Genomic DNA, 16427 nt, shown 5'->3' with positions numbered 1-16427 from the left:
CTAGAGAAGTATTGAGGCCTGATGCCCTGGTGTCACGTGTGCTATTAAATTCAGTGGTGTTTGTTTGTTTGTGTTTTTGAGGGATGAGGGAAGGAAAGTGCAGCTTTCTAATTCTCTCACATTTTTTTTTTTTGGAGGTGATGTTCCCTTGGGAGTCAGGAATAGTTTTCCTCCTATTCCACGACCAGCTTTACTTAAAGGAGTTGGCAAAGTGGTATGATTCAGGTTCCCAACCACTCATCATAACCTCAGTCATCAAAGATGCATCAAAACTAATAAGGGAGCACGCTGTGAGAAGGAATCACCGGTCTCATAACTCACTGTGCGCTGGTTTAATCAGTCTGCTTTCCCAGCCAGGCAGCAGTAGAAGGGGTTGGGGTGCGGTGGACAGAGAAGTTGAGACACTGGGCAATGTGGGTGGAGAGCAGGCCGGGATGGGCCTTGCGCTGGGGGACTTCGACTAGATGCCTGGTCCTGAGGAGCTGGAGCAGAACAAGGACATGGAAAGACAGTGAGGAGAATGCAACAAAGGTAGACGTCACTGTTCCGCCTGTTTTCCTTCCTCTTGTTAAGTCAGGTCGGCCTCCATTTAATTCTCAGGAGATCTTCTGCCCACATGTGGCCCTCCTCACACTGGCTTGCTGAGGACCCCACGGTGTTAAAACCTGAGACCATGGCCAGCTGGGTGGAGCACCCAGAGAGGGGCGTGGGTGTTTTCTGTACCCAGAGGGCGGGTGTGGGGGTTTCCTGTACCCAGAGGGCGGGTGTGGGTGTTTCCTCTACCCAGAGGGCAGGTGTGGGGGTTTCCTGTACCCTGTGGTGCCACAGGCATACCTCAGATGGCACCATGCAGCCAGGTGGGCAGAGGTCGGGAGGCGAGAGGACAGAGGAGGCAGATGGCGGCTCTGTCTCACTCGGGCAGGTTTGCTTCTTCGAGGCGAGTCATTGTCCTCAGTGAAGTGAGGACTTTGTCCTTCTTGCAGTGGGGCCTGATGGGCCAGAGTCGTGAAATGGGGCTTCTTCCGTGAGCTTTGTTGAGTTTGCCCGTGAGTTCACAGGGCTGAGACAGCAGGGCAGGTTCTCTGTCAACCCCATCCTCAGATGGAATCTGTGCCTGGTAACGTGTAGACAGGAAAGAAAGCTTTGTATCAGAACTCAGGGAAGTGGAAATAAGGGAACGGTTATCTTGGAATCTCTGTTTTCTCTCTCGCACATGCAGACACGCACACGCCGCTGAATTTTATGGCTGGCAGGAAAGCCGGCATTGAAATACTTAGGAGGCTGACTGGTGGGGATGCCTTCCTTGGCTTTGAATTCATTCTGCTACTTCTGGCTGAGTGATGCTGGGCAAGGTGTTTAACCCCCAGTGCCTGCAATCTGCCCCCAACTCTCCCGCCCACCCCCGCCATGCAGTTATTGTGAGCATCAAATGAGCTGATATTTAAACATTGCTCCTTATCTCCTCCTTTCTCACTTCTGGAAGAGCCTGGAGGACCATGATCCACATAACATATCTTGCCTCTGATTTCTCACATCACCCTAATTTCCTGTGTCCCCTCTGGAAAACACATGGAGAATCAGACCTCCATGTTGGCTGATAGGAGGGGATAGGCTGTGGAGTGTGTGGGGTGTCTGTGTGTGTGTGTGTGTGGTGAGACAGGAGGTGCTACGGTTGTTGGAAGTGTCCAGACTAGTATCTGCTCACCCCAGTGTAGTCTAACTCTCAAAGGAGAATAAGTATTCAACTATCCCCTGATATAGTGGAAGATGTCGCAGGTTATAGCTCTGAATGAAATAAGAAAATGGAAATCTTTGTGCTTCTGGAACATTTGGTGTTGTTAAAATCCCCCAATATACCATTTCATTATCTCTACAAATGCTGGAGGATTAGCTTTTGCCTTTTACATGTCCGGAGTCACTGAGGCCAATATTGAAGCAACTGAGATGGACTCAGAACCTCCTGCCCGACATTTGGCTGGAAACAATCCAGGGCTCCAGGCCAGGTCTTGTCAAGGGATCCTCCTGCTACACTCCTTTGTCCATCCTCGGTATTTCTGAACCTGAGCCCCCAGACCTAGCTTGAGCTTGTCTTCATCAGGGGATGCCCGGCAGAGGCAGTGGCCATGCAGCCTTCACACTGCGCCTCCTTCCTGGGCTGGTGGGGTCTGGGTGGGCCTGCTGAATGTGTCTGTCCTTGCAGGCAGATTCCCCAGGCGGCGGCATCTATGAAGGATGGCAAGTGGGAGCGGAAGAAGGTAAGCGGCTGGCCTTGCCTCGCCCTGCCTGGCTCGGTGTCCACGGTCTACTGCAGGTGCTGACTTCAGCTTCTTTCCCTGTTTGCAGTTCATGGGAACCGAGCTGAATGGAAAGGTCCTAGGAATTCTTGGCTTGGGCAGAATCGGGAGAGAAGTGGCCACCCGGATGCAGTCCTTTGGGATGAAGGTAAGAGGTCACTAGACCTCTTTGATGTGGGGCTTCCTGTGGCAGTTTTGGAAGAGGCAGCTTTGCTTGAGAGAAGCTGAAGGCTTTGTCCTAGGAAAATCTGATGCCCCCTTTAGAGCCCCTGAGTAAATGGGTGGTAAAGCCAGGGAGGGAGGGGACATGGGCCCACCGACCTAGACCCTTGAACTCAGCATCTGGGAATACTTGGTGGAGATCCTTCAGCTCTGGGATGAGTAATTGCCCTGAGTCCCCGTGAAGCAGAGTGGAGTCTTATCCTGCCTGTCCTTCCCTCCCCTTCTGTGAGGGCCTTCTGGTTTTGCTGCTTCTGTCTCCTGTGATAATTCAGAAAGCAGGAGCAAATTTGTAACCCTGCAGCAGAGCCATTGCTGTCCCGTCTTCTAGCTCCCCTCCACAGTCCAGAAGAGGTTGAAAGGTGCTTGCCTATACACTGTGAGGGACTTCCCTTGTGGCTCAGACGGTAAAGAATCTGCCTGCAATGCCAGAGACCCAGGTTCAATCCCTGGGGCAGGAAGATCCCCTGGAGAAGGGAATGGCAACCCGCTCCAGGATCCTTGCCTGAGAAATCACATGGACAGAGGAGCCTGGCAGGCTACAGTCCAGGGGGTCACAAAGAGTTGGACATGACTGAGCAACTCACACTTCCACTTTCATACACTGTGAAAAGATCATAGAGCTCGCAGTGGCTGGGAAAACTCACACATTTCTCAGGAATCTTCCCTGACCCCACCGCCCACCAAGGCTCTGTCTTAGCCTGTGCTTGGAGCTCAGTAGTTCTTCTGGTTGAGCGAGGGTTTTCATCAGAAGCAGTACTGCTCCCCAACCCCCACCCCAGGACCCATCCAGAAGACCGTGCCAAGAGAGAGGAGACCCACCAGGTGCCCACGTGGGCGAGAGAGGTGTGGCAGCTGGGTGGGCTGGTGGGCATCTCCATGTGTACTGTGGCTGTGGAGAGAGGGATTGTGGGCTCAAACTACAGCCAGGAAACATTAAGGAAGATGGTTTTGAAAATCAGATTATTTCAGGTCTAGAAACATTTACATAAAGCTGTATGGAATTTTCGCTTTTTTCCTTTGCTCCTTCCTTTCTCTATGTCCGTCTCACTTTGCATTAGGAGAGACCTTATAGATTAACCCTTAATTTTATATCAACCTCTGAATTTTGTAAGTTTTTGCTAAGGGCTCCTAGGAAATGGATGGTGAACAAGGACCAGCTGGGCATCCCTTTGTACCACAATCTCCATCTTCTCTACTCACCATATCGACTGAAGTCAGCCAGACATCTCTGCTAAGCTTTAGCACCAGGAGGGAGAGGTACCTTTTTCTGGCTCCCTGTGAGAGGGGGCATGGCCCAGCAGGATCCATTGATCATGGAAGCGGACCAAAGCCATGTCCTTTGTGCAAGCCACAGGGAGCACTCTCTCCTTTTTGCTTGTTTGTGAGGGCTCAGGGTAAAAGTTCAGCTCCTGGAAAATTCTGATCATCTAAAAGCAGGGGTCAGGGGTTCAGTAAAACTCAGGGAGGGCACGTGTAGCCGAACACGTGAGTGCTTCACTGATGACGTGGTGACTTGGGATGGTTGCCAGACCCAGCGGTCATTCTGTCACGTGCGCGGCCCTCCCGTAGGCACCACAGTGCCCTGGGCTCTTCTGGCTTGGCCACACTCATTGTCAAGGACGTGAGACTTTTGTGGTGACTTAAGCCAGGCAAAAAAACCCTACCCTGTTCCCTGAATAATTTAAGTGATTGATAAGCTTGTCCATTCTTTCGGCATGCACGCGTGCTCAGTCACTCAGTTGCATTGGACTGTTTCTGACTCCATGGACTGTAGCTCACCAGACTCCTCTGTCCATGGGACTTCTCAGGCAAGAATACTGGAGTGGGTTGCCATTTCCTCCTTCATGGGATCTTCCCTACCCAGGGACAGAACCCCACCTTGGCAGACGGATTCTTTACCACTAAACCACCTGCGAAGCCATCTTGTTTCCTGAATAATTAAGTGATTGGTAAGCTTGTCTGTTCCTTTGGCAGCACTCAGCTACTTAACCGCAGCCCCGGCTGCTTCCCAGAGGCACAGAGGGATACAGGACCTTGAGCATCAGCAGCAGACGTGACTGACAGGGCTCAGCTCAGAGATGTCTGGACCCTGCATATGAGTGCTCATCTGTGTCTCTGGGCATAGCACATACCACATGCCCACATGCTCTGTCCCCAGCATGGTTTTGAGGGTGTGGGTACCTTTTTTGTGTTGCAACATATATCTGCTTCTCTGGGGGGTTCTTCTGTGCAGATGTCTCTGGAGGGTCACTAGACTGTTTTGCTTCTGGTCCATGTTCTTTGTAAACCTGAAACACACCTTGGAATGTACCCCCACCCCACATACACCCCAGCCCCTCCAGAGCAGCCTGGCTGTGGTGCTTTCCCACTGGCCCAAAGTGGCCTCTTTTTGTAGTCAGCTGCTCATTTTGATCCAGCTCCCTAACAGCTTCCTGGGTCTGACACATTTTGAATCATATCTCAGTGCAGAGAAATCACTGACCTGCATCATCTGAACCTTGGTTGATGTTTGAGCAGTTGCGGAGAGCAAGATTTTCTAAAGGCCAAGGAAGGAAGATTCTTGAACAAATTGCTGAAGAGATGATTTATCAGCATCCAGGCAGGATGAGTGTTTACTAAACACAAGCTGTTTCAAATAGTCTTGGTCTCTCTTTGGAAATCAGTGGTAAACTGGTAATATCATGGGACACCCTAGAGGTATATGTCTTGACTATTTAAAATTATAATCATGTAATAAGTGAATGCATTCTCATAAAAATTGAAATTTAGGTAAAGGTCTCCTAGATGACCATCCCAATCCAAGTTTCCTCAGGTAACATCCATTTGATATATGTCATCTTGGACTTTTTCTATGTGTTTACATGGAATACAGGTTTCTGGGATACAGGTACAGTTCTGTATCTGTAGAGGAGTTTTAGCCTAGAGACAGTAGACTATTGTGCATGTTTTTAAGATAAAAACATATGTCTTGGAATAAATAGATTTACTGTATTTTTAAACCGTTGCATGGAATTCCTTTGAAGGGATAAATTGCTCTTATTTGGCAATTACCTCAACGATGAACATTTTAGATCGTTTGTAGAATGTGGACTTTAGCAAGCGTTGGTGATGTCTTTCATGATATCTTTGAGATTGAGATGGAGATCATGAGCTTAGTGCTGAGGGTTTAGTAACTGGCTGAAGGATGTATTCATCTCGGTCTGCAGGGGGACTGGTTCAGGATGGTGCAGGGCTCTGCCTTGCTCCCTGTGCTCATCAACAGCCTGGATGATGTGTCATTTGTCGATGACAGGAAGCAGAGGGAAGTAATTAATACTTAAAAGTTCAGACTTAGGTCCTAAGAGGCATAGGAAGTCTAGAATGGTTGGGTACCCTAATAGGAAATTTAATTGGAATACGTGTCAGTGCCCCACATATGAGCCCCCAGAGCAAGTAGGCTTGGGTGTAGAGGTGTTTATAAAGGCTTTTCCAGGACAGGAGGCCTTTAGTTGACAACATTGCAGTGTGATTAATTGTGACATGGTTGATAGAAAAGCTTCTGTGACTCTTGGCAGCATTGAAAGAAGATGACTTTCAGAACAAGGGGGTGACATTCTTCATGCTCCGTACCGATCAATTCCTGTTGTGAGTATTTGAGCAGTCCAAGACCCCATGTTCTGCAAGACTGTGAAACTTGGGAGATGATAGAGTGACAGCAGCGGAGCCCACACATCTGTGCTTCCTGAGAAAGGGTGGAGGCACTGGGATCTCTGAGTTCATCAAGATGTGGGAGTCACAGGCGAGGCCTTGAAATAGCCAAAGGGAAGTCGTATAGCCAAGTCACACTCTCGGAGAAGTAGATCCAGGAAGGAGCACTAGAGTGCAGGCTGGAGAGGCAGCATTACAGACAGAGCTGGCCTCAGTGGAATAAGTGGTCTCAGGAGAGAGTGAGTCCCCATCACTGCAGATACACTTACAAGACCAGATAACTCCCTGGCCAGCAAGTGAAGAGGGGATGTGAACAGACACAGATGCCCTTTGAGCCCTCACATCTCTGAGTGTATATCACCCCAGTGGGCTACCAGTTTCTTTAAACTGTGAAATGGCCCTGGCCATGAGTTCACCGTGTGATCATCGGTAATGGTGCCAAATTTTTAAGGACTGGGTTTGTTACAGTAACTTGGGAGAACAACCTAAAGACATAACGATGGGACTTCCCTTGAGGTCCAGTGGTTAAGAGTTCACCTTTCAGGGGTTGCAGGTTCCATCCCTGGTTGGGAAGCTAAGATCCCACATGCCTTTTGGCCAAAGAACCAAAACTGAAAACAGAAGTAGTATTGTAACAAACTCAGTAAAGGCTTTAAAAATGTTCCACATCAAAAAGGTCTTTTTTAAAAAAGGACACAGAGTGGACCAGGCGGTGTGGGGGACCCTGAGTTGTTCTGGTTGGGCCAGCTGAAGCAGAACAGTAAAGCCTGTAGATGTTATTTTTATTATCCTCTTCTCTCCTAGCACTGGGGTCTTATCCTGTTCCTGATCAGTCACCAGGCTGTTAACCACTAATCAGGCTGGTGTGTGTGTGCTCAGTCACATCCGACTCTGTGCCACCCCATGGACCGTAGCCCGCCAGGCTCCTCTGTCCACGGGATTCTCCAGGCAAGAATGCTGGAGTGGGTTGCCATGCCCTCCTCAAGCTAATCTTCCTGACCCAGGGATCAAACCCGCGTCTCTATGTCTCCTGCATTGGCGGGCAGGTTTTTACCACTAGTGCCACCTGGGAAACCCAGCTAGGCTGTTAATAGGATGACTGTTATCTGACCCTCTCTACGGTATCAGGATTTAAGACCTGACCCCATCATGCCACAGGAGCTGTAAGGAGAGACCTTCTTGTGCTCAGATGGTGGGGGTGGACCATCCCTTTTCCTCCTTCCCTTTGTGACTGTCTTGTCACTTAGGGAAAGGGGAGGTTAGCCAGGTGGCTTCCTAACAGCACGTGGTGTGTGAGTGGGGATGGGTGAGGGAAGAGCCTAGAAGGAGCCTTGGAGGCCCTTAGAGCAGCTGCTGACATGCTTGAGCCATAGGTACAGGTGTGGGTTTCTGGATAAATCTGGCAGCCTGCAGCCACTGGTGTTCTGAGTCACTTGAGTCTTAACACGCTAATATTCTTGTCCTAAGTAATGTTTCTGGATAACAGATTATAACTCTGGAGGCTCAACTCATTCAAACTGGCCTGTCCCCTGGGATGGCTTAACAGGCCCCAGCCAATCAGGAGCTGAGCCTTGTACTTTCTTACCAGGTTTTCTGTGAGGAGCAGACTAGCATCTCTTAACAGTTTCTTTGTAGCCAGTATTGTGATGAGTCTGACGTTAGCCCAAAGGGAGGGATGTTTAACTCGAGGCTCCAGTTGTCATCAATTCCTTTGGGTCTTGCCAATATTTACTGAGTTAGTTAGACAAGGCTGTGGATTGAAGGCAGGAGGAGAAGAGGATGACAGAGGATGAGATGGTTGGATGGCATCACCAACTTGATGGACATGAGTTTGAGCAAGCTCTGGGAGTTGGTGATGGACAGGGAAGCCTGGCGTGCTGCAGTCCATAGGGTCACAGAGAGTCGGACACGACTGGGCAACTGAACTGAACTGAATATTTACTGAGATCTGCTGTGTTAGATATCATGCCTACAATGACCCTCTGGAGTTGATATTATTATCGCAGTTTACAGATAAGTAAACTGAGGCCCAGGAAGGTTATGTGAAATGCTCAAGATAATAGGACGAGTAAGGGGTGGAGTCCAGCTCAGACTCCTCTTGGGTCCCAGTCTGGTGCTCTTTGCCCAGCACCGCCGCCACTGCCGTCCTTCCTGCTGGTTCCTGTTGGTACATCAGTCCCTGCGCCATGTTCCTGTGCTCAGTCATTCACACAGCAGGCAGCTCGCATCTCAGTCTGGTACCTGAAATTCTTTCTGCCCCGGAGCAGTGGTTTTCAGCTTCTTCCCAGAGCCTCAAGTTTAGACACATAGTAAGGACGTCAAAGGGCTTCCCCGGTGGCTCAGTGGTAAAGAATCTGCCTGTAATGCAGGAGACACAGGATTGATCCTTGGGTTTGGAAGATCCCCTGGAGAAGGGCATGGCAACCCACTCCAGTATTCTTGCCTGGAGAATCCCATGGACAGAGGAGCCTGGGGGCTACAGTCCATGGGCTCACAAAGAGTCGGACACGACTGAGCAACTTAGCATGCACACGTGCACTCAAGGACATGGAGTGTGGGCCCAGGGAGAGAGCAGATGGTGGGGCTTCTGGGCCTTCACCTCTATGGTTTTGAATTGATCTGGTTTTATATTATTATTATTTTTGACTGTGCTGGGTTTCATTGCTGTGCAGGGGTTTTCTCTAGTTGCCATGCACAGACTTCTCATGCTAGTGGCTTCTCATACAGAGCTCTAGGCTCTCAGGCTTCAGTCGTTGCAGCCCGTGGGCTCAGTAGTTGTAGCTCATGGGCTTAGTTGCCCCATGGCGTGTGGGATCTTCCCAGACCAGGGATTGAACCTGTGTCCCCAGCATTGGCAGGCGGATTCTTAACCTCTGGACCACCAGGGAGGTCCTGATATGGTTTTATATTGAGTTTGTGTTTAAGATTTCATTGTGTGGTTCGGGGGGAGAGTGCCAATGCTAAACTCAAAGATTGGCTCTGGGATAGAGAGAGGCACGTGACCATTAGGCTCCTCTGTTGGAGCCCTTTTATACCTTGAAAGCCTCCCTGATCTCCTCCATCCACAGGCAGCCAGAGGGACCAGGAGCAGTGTGACTGGTCTTCCAAGGCTGCCTTCTATGACAGCAGCTAGGAGGTCACCTGGGAGCACCACTTGAAAAGCTAGGGTTCCTGTGTTGCCCCAACATCAGGACTCTGTCCTGGGGCTGGAGTTGGGGTGGGGAATCCCTTTATGCAAATCCCCAAGACTCCTCTCTAGGGATAGATGGTATGAACCCGGAAGTGCCTGACATCCATACATTTGACACCTGACCTTTCTTGGACACATCGGAACCCGACTCGGGGTTGGTCTCCTGGGCCTCATGTCACCCTTTTTACCTCCCGGAACATGTCTCCTGGCCCTTAGTTGAGTTCAGCCCCTGTCTCTGCCCTGGGTATCTTGAGTGAAAAATGAGAACAGGGTAAAATTCTTCCCCTGCAATTGTCTGCGGATGAAGGAGGTTCTGTCTGTCTGTGAAAGAAAGCTGAGTCAGGGCCTGCTGACAGCCTGGCAGATGCTTATCTCCCCTGCACCACCACCCCCACCCTTTAGCCCCAGGCACCTGCAGCAGGGACACTGGGATAGACTCAGCCTGCAGGAGCCTTCCTCGACAGCCCTGCGCGGATTCTTGGCTCCTGAGAGCCCAGAGGCAATAGGGTTGTATGAACTTGCTCCCTTAGGTTTGGCTGTGTGACTTCTGTTGGTGTCCCCATCCTCCCCATGTTCTGCATGAAGAAAAAAAAAAAGTATATCTGGATTAGAGATGAATGGGACATTGTTCCAGCCAGCCTCAGAGCCAGTGGACAAAGAAGACTTGTGAGAACCAGGGCAGGGTCCTCTCCGCTCCCCTGGATGTTTCATTCTCCCCACGAGAAAAGAAGAGTTTACCTCTGTGGAATGGCCATGAGCTTACCATCCTGTAAGGGCGTGGGGAGGGGGGCAGCCTCTTTCCCCTATACCTCCACGAGGGTTGGAGTGGGACCCACTTGGCTTGTTTGGTGCCACAGAGCTGACGATGAATGAAAAATGTGGTTCCAAAAGCCACATCTCATTCATAACTGTTTTTTGTTTTTTCTCTAGGAAGGCTGACTTGATCTAGTAATCTTCTGTGCCATGATTTTCTAAAATAACTTTTATATTTCCCCTAGCTTCAAAAGAAATTCATGATCAGTGGGGGAAACCTGAAAGAGTTTAGGAAAGCATAAAGGAGAAAAAAAGTTAATTCTACCACCTAGAGGTAACCACTGTTGAAATGTTAGGCTTTGTGTTCTTTCTGTTTGTGTTTGGTTTCATCCTGGGCCAACTCTGAATGTTTTCTCAGGGAGCTTTCTTTTCATGGAACATTGAATTGTTGAAAGCCAGAGGAGGGGTCACTTTGAAATTTTCCACCTGTTCCTTTTCTTAAAGTTGAGGATCCAGGTCTGGAGGCACTGACTTGCACCTGGACACACAGTTGACTGCACTTGAGGCCAGACTCAGGCCCATCTCCTGGTTCAGAGTCCTTATCTTGGGTCCTGCAGACCTGCACAGCTCAGCCAACTGTCCTGCCTTCTTGAGCATTTCAGTACCTTTGAGATTCTTACGACTTCTACACCTCTTCCCCATCAGGTCACTGTGGCTGACATGGGCCAGGCCCAGGGAGAGAGCCCGGGGCAGGCCTCCTGGGTAGACCAGGCAGGAAGTGGTTAGGTCTTTGCTATTTCTAGAGAAAAATGCTTCTTACCTAGTTGCACATCCCTCCCAGCTGCTTGTGCTGCCTTGGCAACCTTCAAAGCATCGCCCCTACTGAGAGGTATGTGGCTGGTAGCCAGGATTCTTTCTGATAAGAAGAGATGTTTCCATCTCATTTTATCCCTGTTTTCTCAGGTGGGGGCTGTGGGCCTCCCCGCTCCACCCCTGATTAGCAGGTTGGAATTAGGAGCGTGGACCCTGGATCCAGAATACTTGTGTCCCAATTCTACCACTTGCTACCTTTATGACCTTGGTTAAATCATTTAATGGGCTTCCCAAGTGGCTCAGTGGTAAAGAATCCACCTGCCAGTGCAGGAGATGCAGGTTCAATCCCTGGATTGGGAAGATCCCCTGGAGAAGAAAATGGCAACCCACTCCAGTATTCTTGCCTGGAGAATGCCATGGACAGAGGAGCCTAGTGGGCTGCAGTCTACAGGACCACAAAGAGTCAGACACAACTTAGCAACTGAGCATGCAAATCATTTAACCTCTGTCTTAGTTTCTTCATATGTGAAACAGGGAAGTAATAGTATCTAACTCATCAAGTATGAGATGCATGTTGTCGTTTGTTGTTTAGTTGCTAAATTGTGTTCACCAGGTTCCTCTGTCCATGGGATTTCCCAGGCAGGCATACTGGAGTGGATTGCCATTGTTTTCTCCAGGGGATCTTCCTGATTCAGGGATCAAACCCTTGTCTCCTGCATTGGCAGGTGGATTCTTTACCAGTGAGCCATCAGGGAAGCCCCGTGAGGCACCTAGTTAATGCAAAGGGTGTTTGCCATCATCAGCTATGAGTCTGTGCCTTTTCTTCCTTCTCGTGAGCGTTGTCTTCTCTAGCATTCCCTCTTCCCATCAATATGTGATGACCTTTGGCTGATTTCATGGGGTCAATGAAGTTTACACCCCAAGTTTCCTGTCTGCCCTCATCTCCCAGGAGCCAACCTTCCCTCTTTCTCTGAAGCCTCAGGGAGGTACCTCTGCTTTGGGGGCTGCCCTCTCCCCACCAGCTCAGACCGCGGTTCTTTCTGGATCCTCTCAACCCACGGTGCCTCTAAGTCTCACTTTCCTCCTCTTGATGTCCTTCCCTCCCCAGTCAAGCCTGCCTTGTTGAAAGGATCTGCCTTTAGTCGTTTATACCTCTGCCTGATTAGTCGCCCAGTTACACCTTCCAAGACGAGATACACTTTAAGCCTTGTGAAAAGAACCTTGGAGAGACAGGAACCTACTCAACCCATCTGGTATCAGCACTGGTGTTTCACCCCCTTCCCCAGTGCTGAGTCTGTCTTGTTGATAGCCCTCTGGGCACCACCACCACCCTTCTCCCTTACCTCTTCCTAGCTCTGTTGAAGTGGGCGGCATGCCTGCCCATCTTCTGGCCCCTGGGGCCTCCAGCTGCAGCCAGCTTCTCCCCTCCTTTCCCTCGTGCCCTCTGACCGCGTCACTGCTCCCCACAGCATCGTCCTTTCTCACGGGGGCTCCCCACTTTCAAAGGGTGTCTGAGCTTCACTGGTTCAGCCACATACCTGCTGCTCCAGAGCTTGGAGGTGGGTGAACCTCCCTTTGAATTCTGACCCTGCCTGCTCCAGCATGGATGCCCCACTTCCTTCAGATCTCAAGTAGGAAGAATAATAGTACCAACCCCCTTGAATTCCCGTGAGAGATAAATGGGTATTGTGGTAGTTGTTCAGTTGTGTCTGACTCTTTGCAGTCCCATGGACTCCGCCAGGCTCCTCTGTCCATGGACTTCTCCAGGCAAGAATACTGGAGTGGGTTGCCAGTCCCTTCTCCAGGGGATCTTCCCACCCCAGGGACTGAACTCCAGTCTCTGGCATTGCAGGCAGATTCTTTACCGTCTGAGCCACCAGGGAGGGAAGGCTTAACAGTAGTACTCAGTTTGGAGTCAGTGCTCCATAAACGGTAGCCATGATTAATAATACCAGTACTGATAACTAATAGTTACACTTACCCTCTGCCTCTCACACGTCCCCAGACCATAGGCTATGACCCCATCATCTCGCCAGAGGTCTCAGCCTCCTTCGGTGTGCAGCAGCTGCCCCTGGAGCAGATCTGGCCTCTCTGTGACTTTATCACTGTGCACACACCTCTCCTGCCCTCCACCACAGGTAGGTGTGTGGGTTGACCACAGAAGCCACCGACCAGGTAAGGGTGGGCCCTCAGTCTGGGCCTTCTGCCCACACTGGGGACCAGCTATGGTGGGAAGGTGGCATCCAGATCCTGTGAGCATGGAGCACGGTGATGCTTTGTTACACAGCCCGGCATCAGACCGAGGAGGGGTGAGCTGGCTGGCAATGCACAGGGTCTGGGTGAACTGGGTCAACATGTAGGATCAGTGACCCTGTGGATACTTCCTTGGACCACCACCTGAAGCACTAACATCTCAGGGACATTTGAGATGTTTCTCAACTCAACTGAGTCTGGTCCAAATTCGTCACTAGACCCCTGGCCCAGAGCATCTGAGAAGGGAGCAGTGAGACCAGAGAGGTTGTAGTCCCCCAGGAAGGAGGCATGTGGGGAAGAGCCCATGGTGGGGATGGTGGGGCCTCCGGAGCCAGAGCAAGTGGTTCCCGACACCATCGCTGCAAGACAGCGTCTCCTTCCCTCCCAGGCCTGCTGAACGACAGCACCTTTGCCCAGTGCAAGAAGGGGGTGTGCGTGGTGAACTGTGCTCGAGGAGGGATCGTGGACGAAGGTGCCCTGCTCCGGGCCCTGCAGTCGGGTCAGTGTGCTGGCGCTGCACTGGACGTGTTCACGGAGGTAAGTGCCTGCTCGGCGGAGGGGGCGGAGGGGAGGTGGGAACAAAGGGCCTTGGGCTGGAAGCCCAGCTGAGCAAAGGCCTTGGCTTACTGTCTCTAGTGGGAGAAATTATGTTGCCAAAAATAACACCTCTGTGTCAGGAGGTAGGTAGTATTAACCCATCTTACAGATAGGGAAACTGAGGCTCAGAGAGATGGAGATGTGCCCAAAGCACATGAGTAGTAAGTGATGGAGCTGAGACTGGAATCCAGTCTACGACTCTGTCTGTTCTGCTGTGATGGAACATTCATGAGGAAGCTGATTATTACTGAGTCCACTGACCACCGGGCAAAACAGAAGTAGGAGTTGGCATTGCTCCTGCCCTCTTCCCCTCCAGTTTCTGAGGCAGTCCATAGCACCCCACCCAGAGATGTCTCTTTCTGGTCAGGAACCACCCCGGGACCGGGCCTTGGTGGACCATGAGAATGTCATCAGCTGCCCCCACCTGGGTGCCAGCACCAAGGAGGCTCAGAGTCGCTGCGGGGAGGAGATCGCCCTCCAGTTTGTGGACATGGTGAAGGGGAAGGCCCTGGCGGGGGTTGTAAGTATGCCTTGTGGGGCTGGGCCCAGAAGGAGAAGTCAGAGGAGGCCATGTTTTAGCTGGGAATGGGGACAGCGGGGCTGAGCAGTGACCAGATTCAGCCCTGGGAGCCCAAGATAAGGGACTGCACTTGACAACGGCCGGCAGGGCTCTGGGTGGGGCGGCAGGAGCTGCCCTGCAGTTTAGCCTCGAGAGCTGAGGCCCGGCACCCTGGAGCTGGCTTAGCTTGTTCTGTTGCAGGCTTGCTGCTGAGACACTGTTTTTTTTTTTTTCCCCCTGCGCCATGCCTCTGGAGAAAGGCTCCTTTGTTCTCTGCAGGCCTTGGGAGTGAAGGAGTGAGGCTGGTGTGATGGCGGGGTGCCCAAGGTTGGGTGAGTCGGGGGGGGGGACGGACCGAAGAGAAAGCCTTTCATAACCTCCACTTAGAATCCTGAGCAGGGGCCACCCTGCCCCCGCAGCCTTCATCACCCCTGCTAAGGAACTCTCCACGCTCACTGGCCCCTTAATTTCCCCAAATCGTGACTTCTTGACTGTGCTCTCAATGTGCCCTTCCTGGTCCTCTTTAAGGTTTCAAAGGATAAAAAAAAACAAACCCAGAGCAGGATGTAAGCTTTTCTGCAGCTCATGTGGCTCTACCCCAAATACTTAACCAATAATGAATGGAGGGGGCAGGGCTGGAGGGTGGTCCCTGACCTTCCTGGCTGACCTTCAGCATAGGGCTTTTCGCTTCTGAGGACAGAGTTATGGCGGGAGAGACACAGAGTGCTTTGTTCAGCCCTTGTTTGGGAGCCCAACTCTCCAGGCCACCGTGACCGCTACATGCTGAGAAAGTAAGGGACCCATGAAATGTCCCCTTCTTACTTATGTGGTCAGATCTCAGTCAGATCATTAAACTTAGTCTCAAATTAGGAACAAATGCCTGTTTTACCCTGCAGTGGCTCGGGTACCACAGGCATTTGTAAGAAAGACCTCCTTGTCACCCCGGAAGCCCCAGTGTCCCTCATTCTTTACTGAGTCCTCTCCAGTTCCTTTCTGCTGTGACCTGAGGCACAGACTAGCTTGAGGATCAGGTTGGCACCCGAATGCCTTGGCTCTTCCTGGAGCCTCCTGCTTGTCTTCTAGAGAAGATAGATGCCCCTTTTGACTCGGCAGACCTCTGGCGAGCAGCGCCCTGGCCTGCGTGGGGAAGGAACCAGGTGTGGCGCATACCTTGGGGCTTCTCCGGTGAACGCTTTCCCCCTGCCCTCTGCAGTTCTGCCCCCACAGCCGTCACCTGGCCCTTCAGTTCTCCTCTTGCAGTTCTGGGACTCACTGCCCTTTCTTTCTGTGCACTTCAGAGAGGATCAAAGGGGAGCCAGCCATGGGGCGCCATCACACCCGGGACCCCATCACACAGCAGGGTCTGCTGGGGAGTCCTGCCTCCTCAGCTGTTTCCATCATTAGGGCTCCATCTTCTTTCATTCTCTGCCAGTTTTCTCTGTGGAAACAGGAATAGAAAGATCTACGTTTTCCTTTCATTACATCTGCTTGATTGATTTGCATCCAACCCCAGGATTCTAATTAAATCCTTCTTAGATGATTCTCTTTACAGGTTGCCTCAGTGTAAGTGGCCAGATACTTAATGCAGAGACATCTTGAGCCACAAGACGAAATAGACATTTTGACCCTGAGTATGCTGCTTTGTTGTCAGCGGGGGGTCCAGCTGGCCAGACCCTAGACTTCACAGCATTGGAGGATTATGTGGCTTCTGCCTCTTTGCAAATGCCCAGCAGGCCTGTGTGGACTTCACAGGAGTCCACATTTGAGGAGTGATAGGATCATCAAAAGTGTATGAATTCAGGGAATTCCCTGGTGGTCCAGCAGTTAGAACTCAGTGCTTTCACTACTGTGGCCTGGGTTCAGTCCCTGGTTGGGGAACTGGGATCCCACACGCTGTGTGGTATGGCAAAAAAAAAAAAAAAGTGTCTAAATCCCGCCTTACAAATTGTGGTATTTAGACAGAGTGTTTTGTGACAGTGTAAAAACACACTTAAAATCAAGATATAAAATAAAAATGTTGAGCATCTTTTCATGTGTTTGTTAGCCATCTGTATGTCTT

At 50.9% G+C, this 16427-nt stretch overlaps 1 protein-coding gene across 2 annotated transcripts in view; it reads left to right on the top strand.

Moving 5' to 3' along the window:
- Positions 1–16427, top strand: part of PHGDH (phosphoglycerate dehydrogenase) — a 32750-nt gene that overhangs the window by 10299 nt on the left and 6024 nt on the right. For both annotated transcript variants that reach the window (XM_010847212.1, XM_010847213.1), the window contains exons 4-8: positions 2201–2255; positions 2344–2442; positions 12965–13097; positions 13601–13749; positions 14177–14329. In XM_010847212.1, coding sequence (XP_010845514.1) covers positions 2201–2255; positions 2344–2442; positions 12965–13097; positions 13601–13749; positions 14177–14329 — 589 coding nt within the window. The remainder of the gene's footprint in view (positions 1–2200; positions 2256–2343; positions 2443–12964; positions 13098–13600; positions 13750–14176; positions 14330–16427) is intronic.

Source organism: Bison bison, unplaced genomic scaffold (assembly GCF_000754665.1).
Source record: "Bison bison bison isolate TAMUID 2011002044 unplaced genomic scaffold, Bison_UMD1.0 scf7180017864247, whole genome shotgun sequence".
NCBI lineage: Eukaryota > Metazoa > Chordata > Mammalia > Artiodactyla > Bovidae > Bison > Bison bison.
The sequence above is the reverse complement of the archived record's forward strand: the minus strand, read 5'-3'. Positions and strand labels throughout refer to the sequence as shown.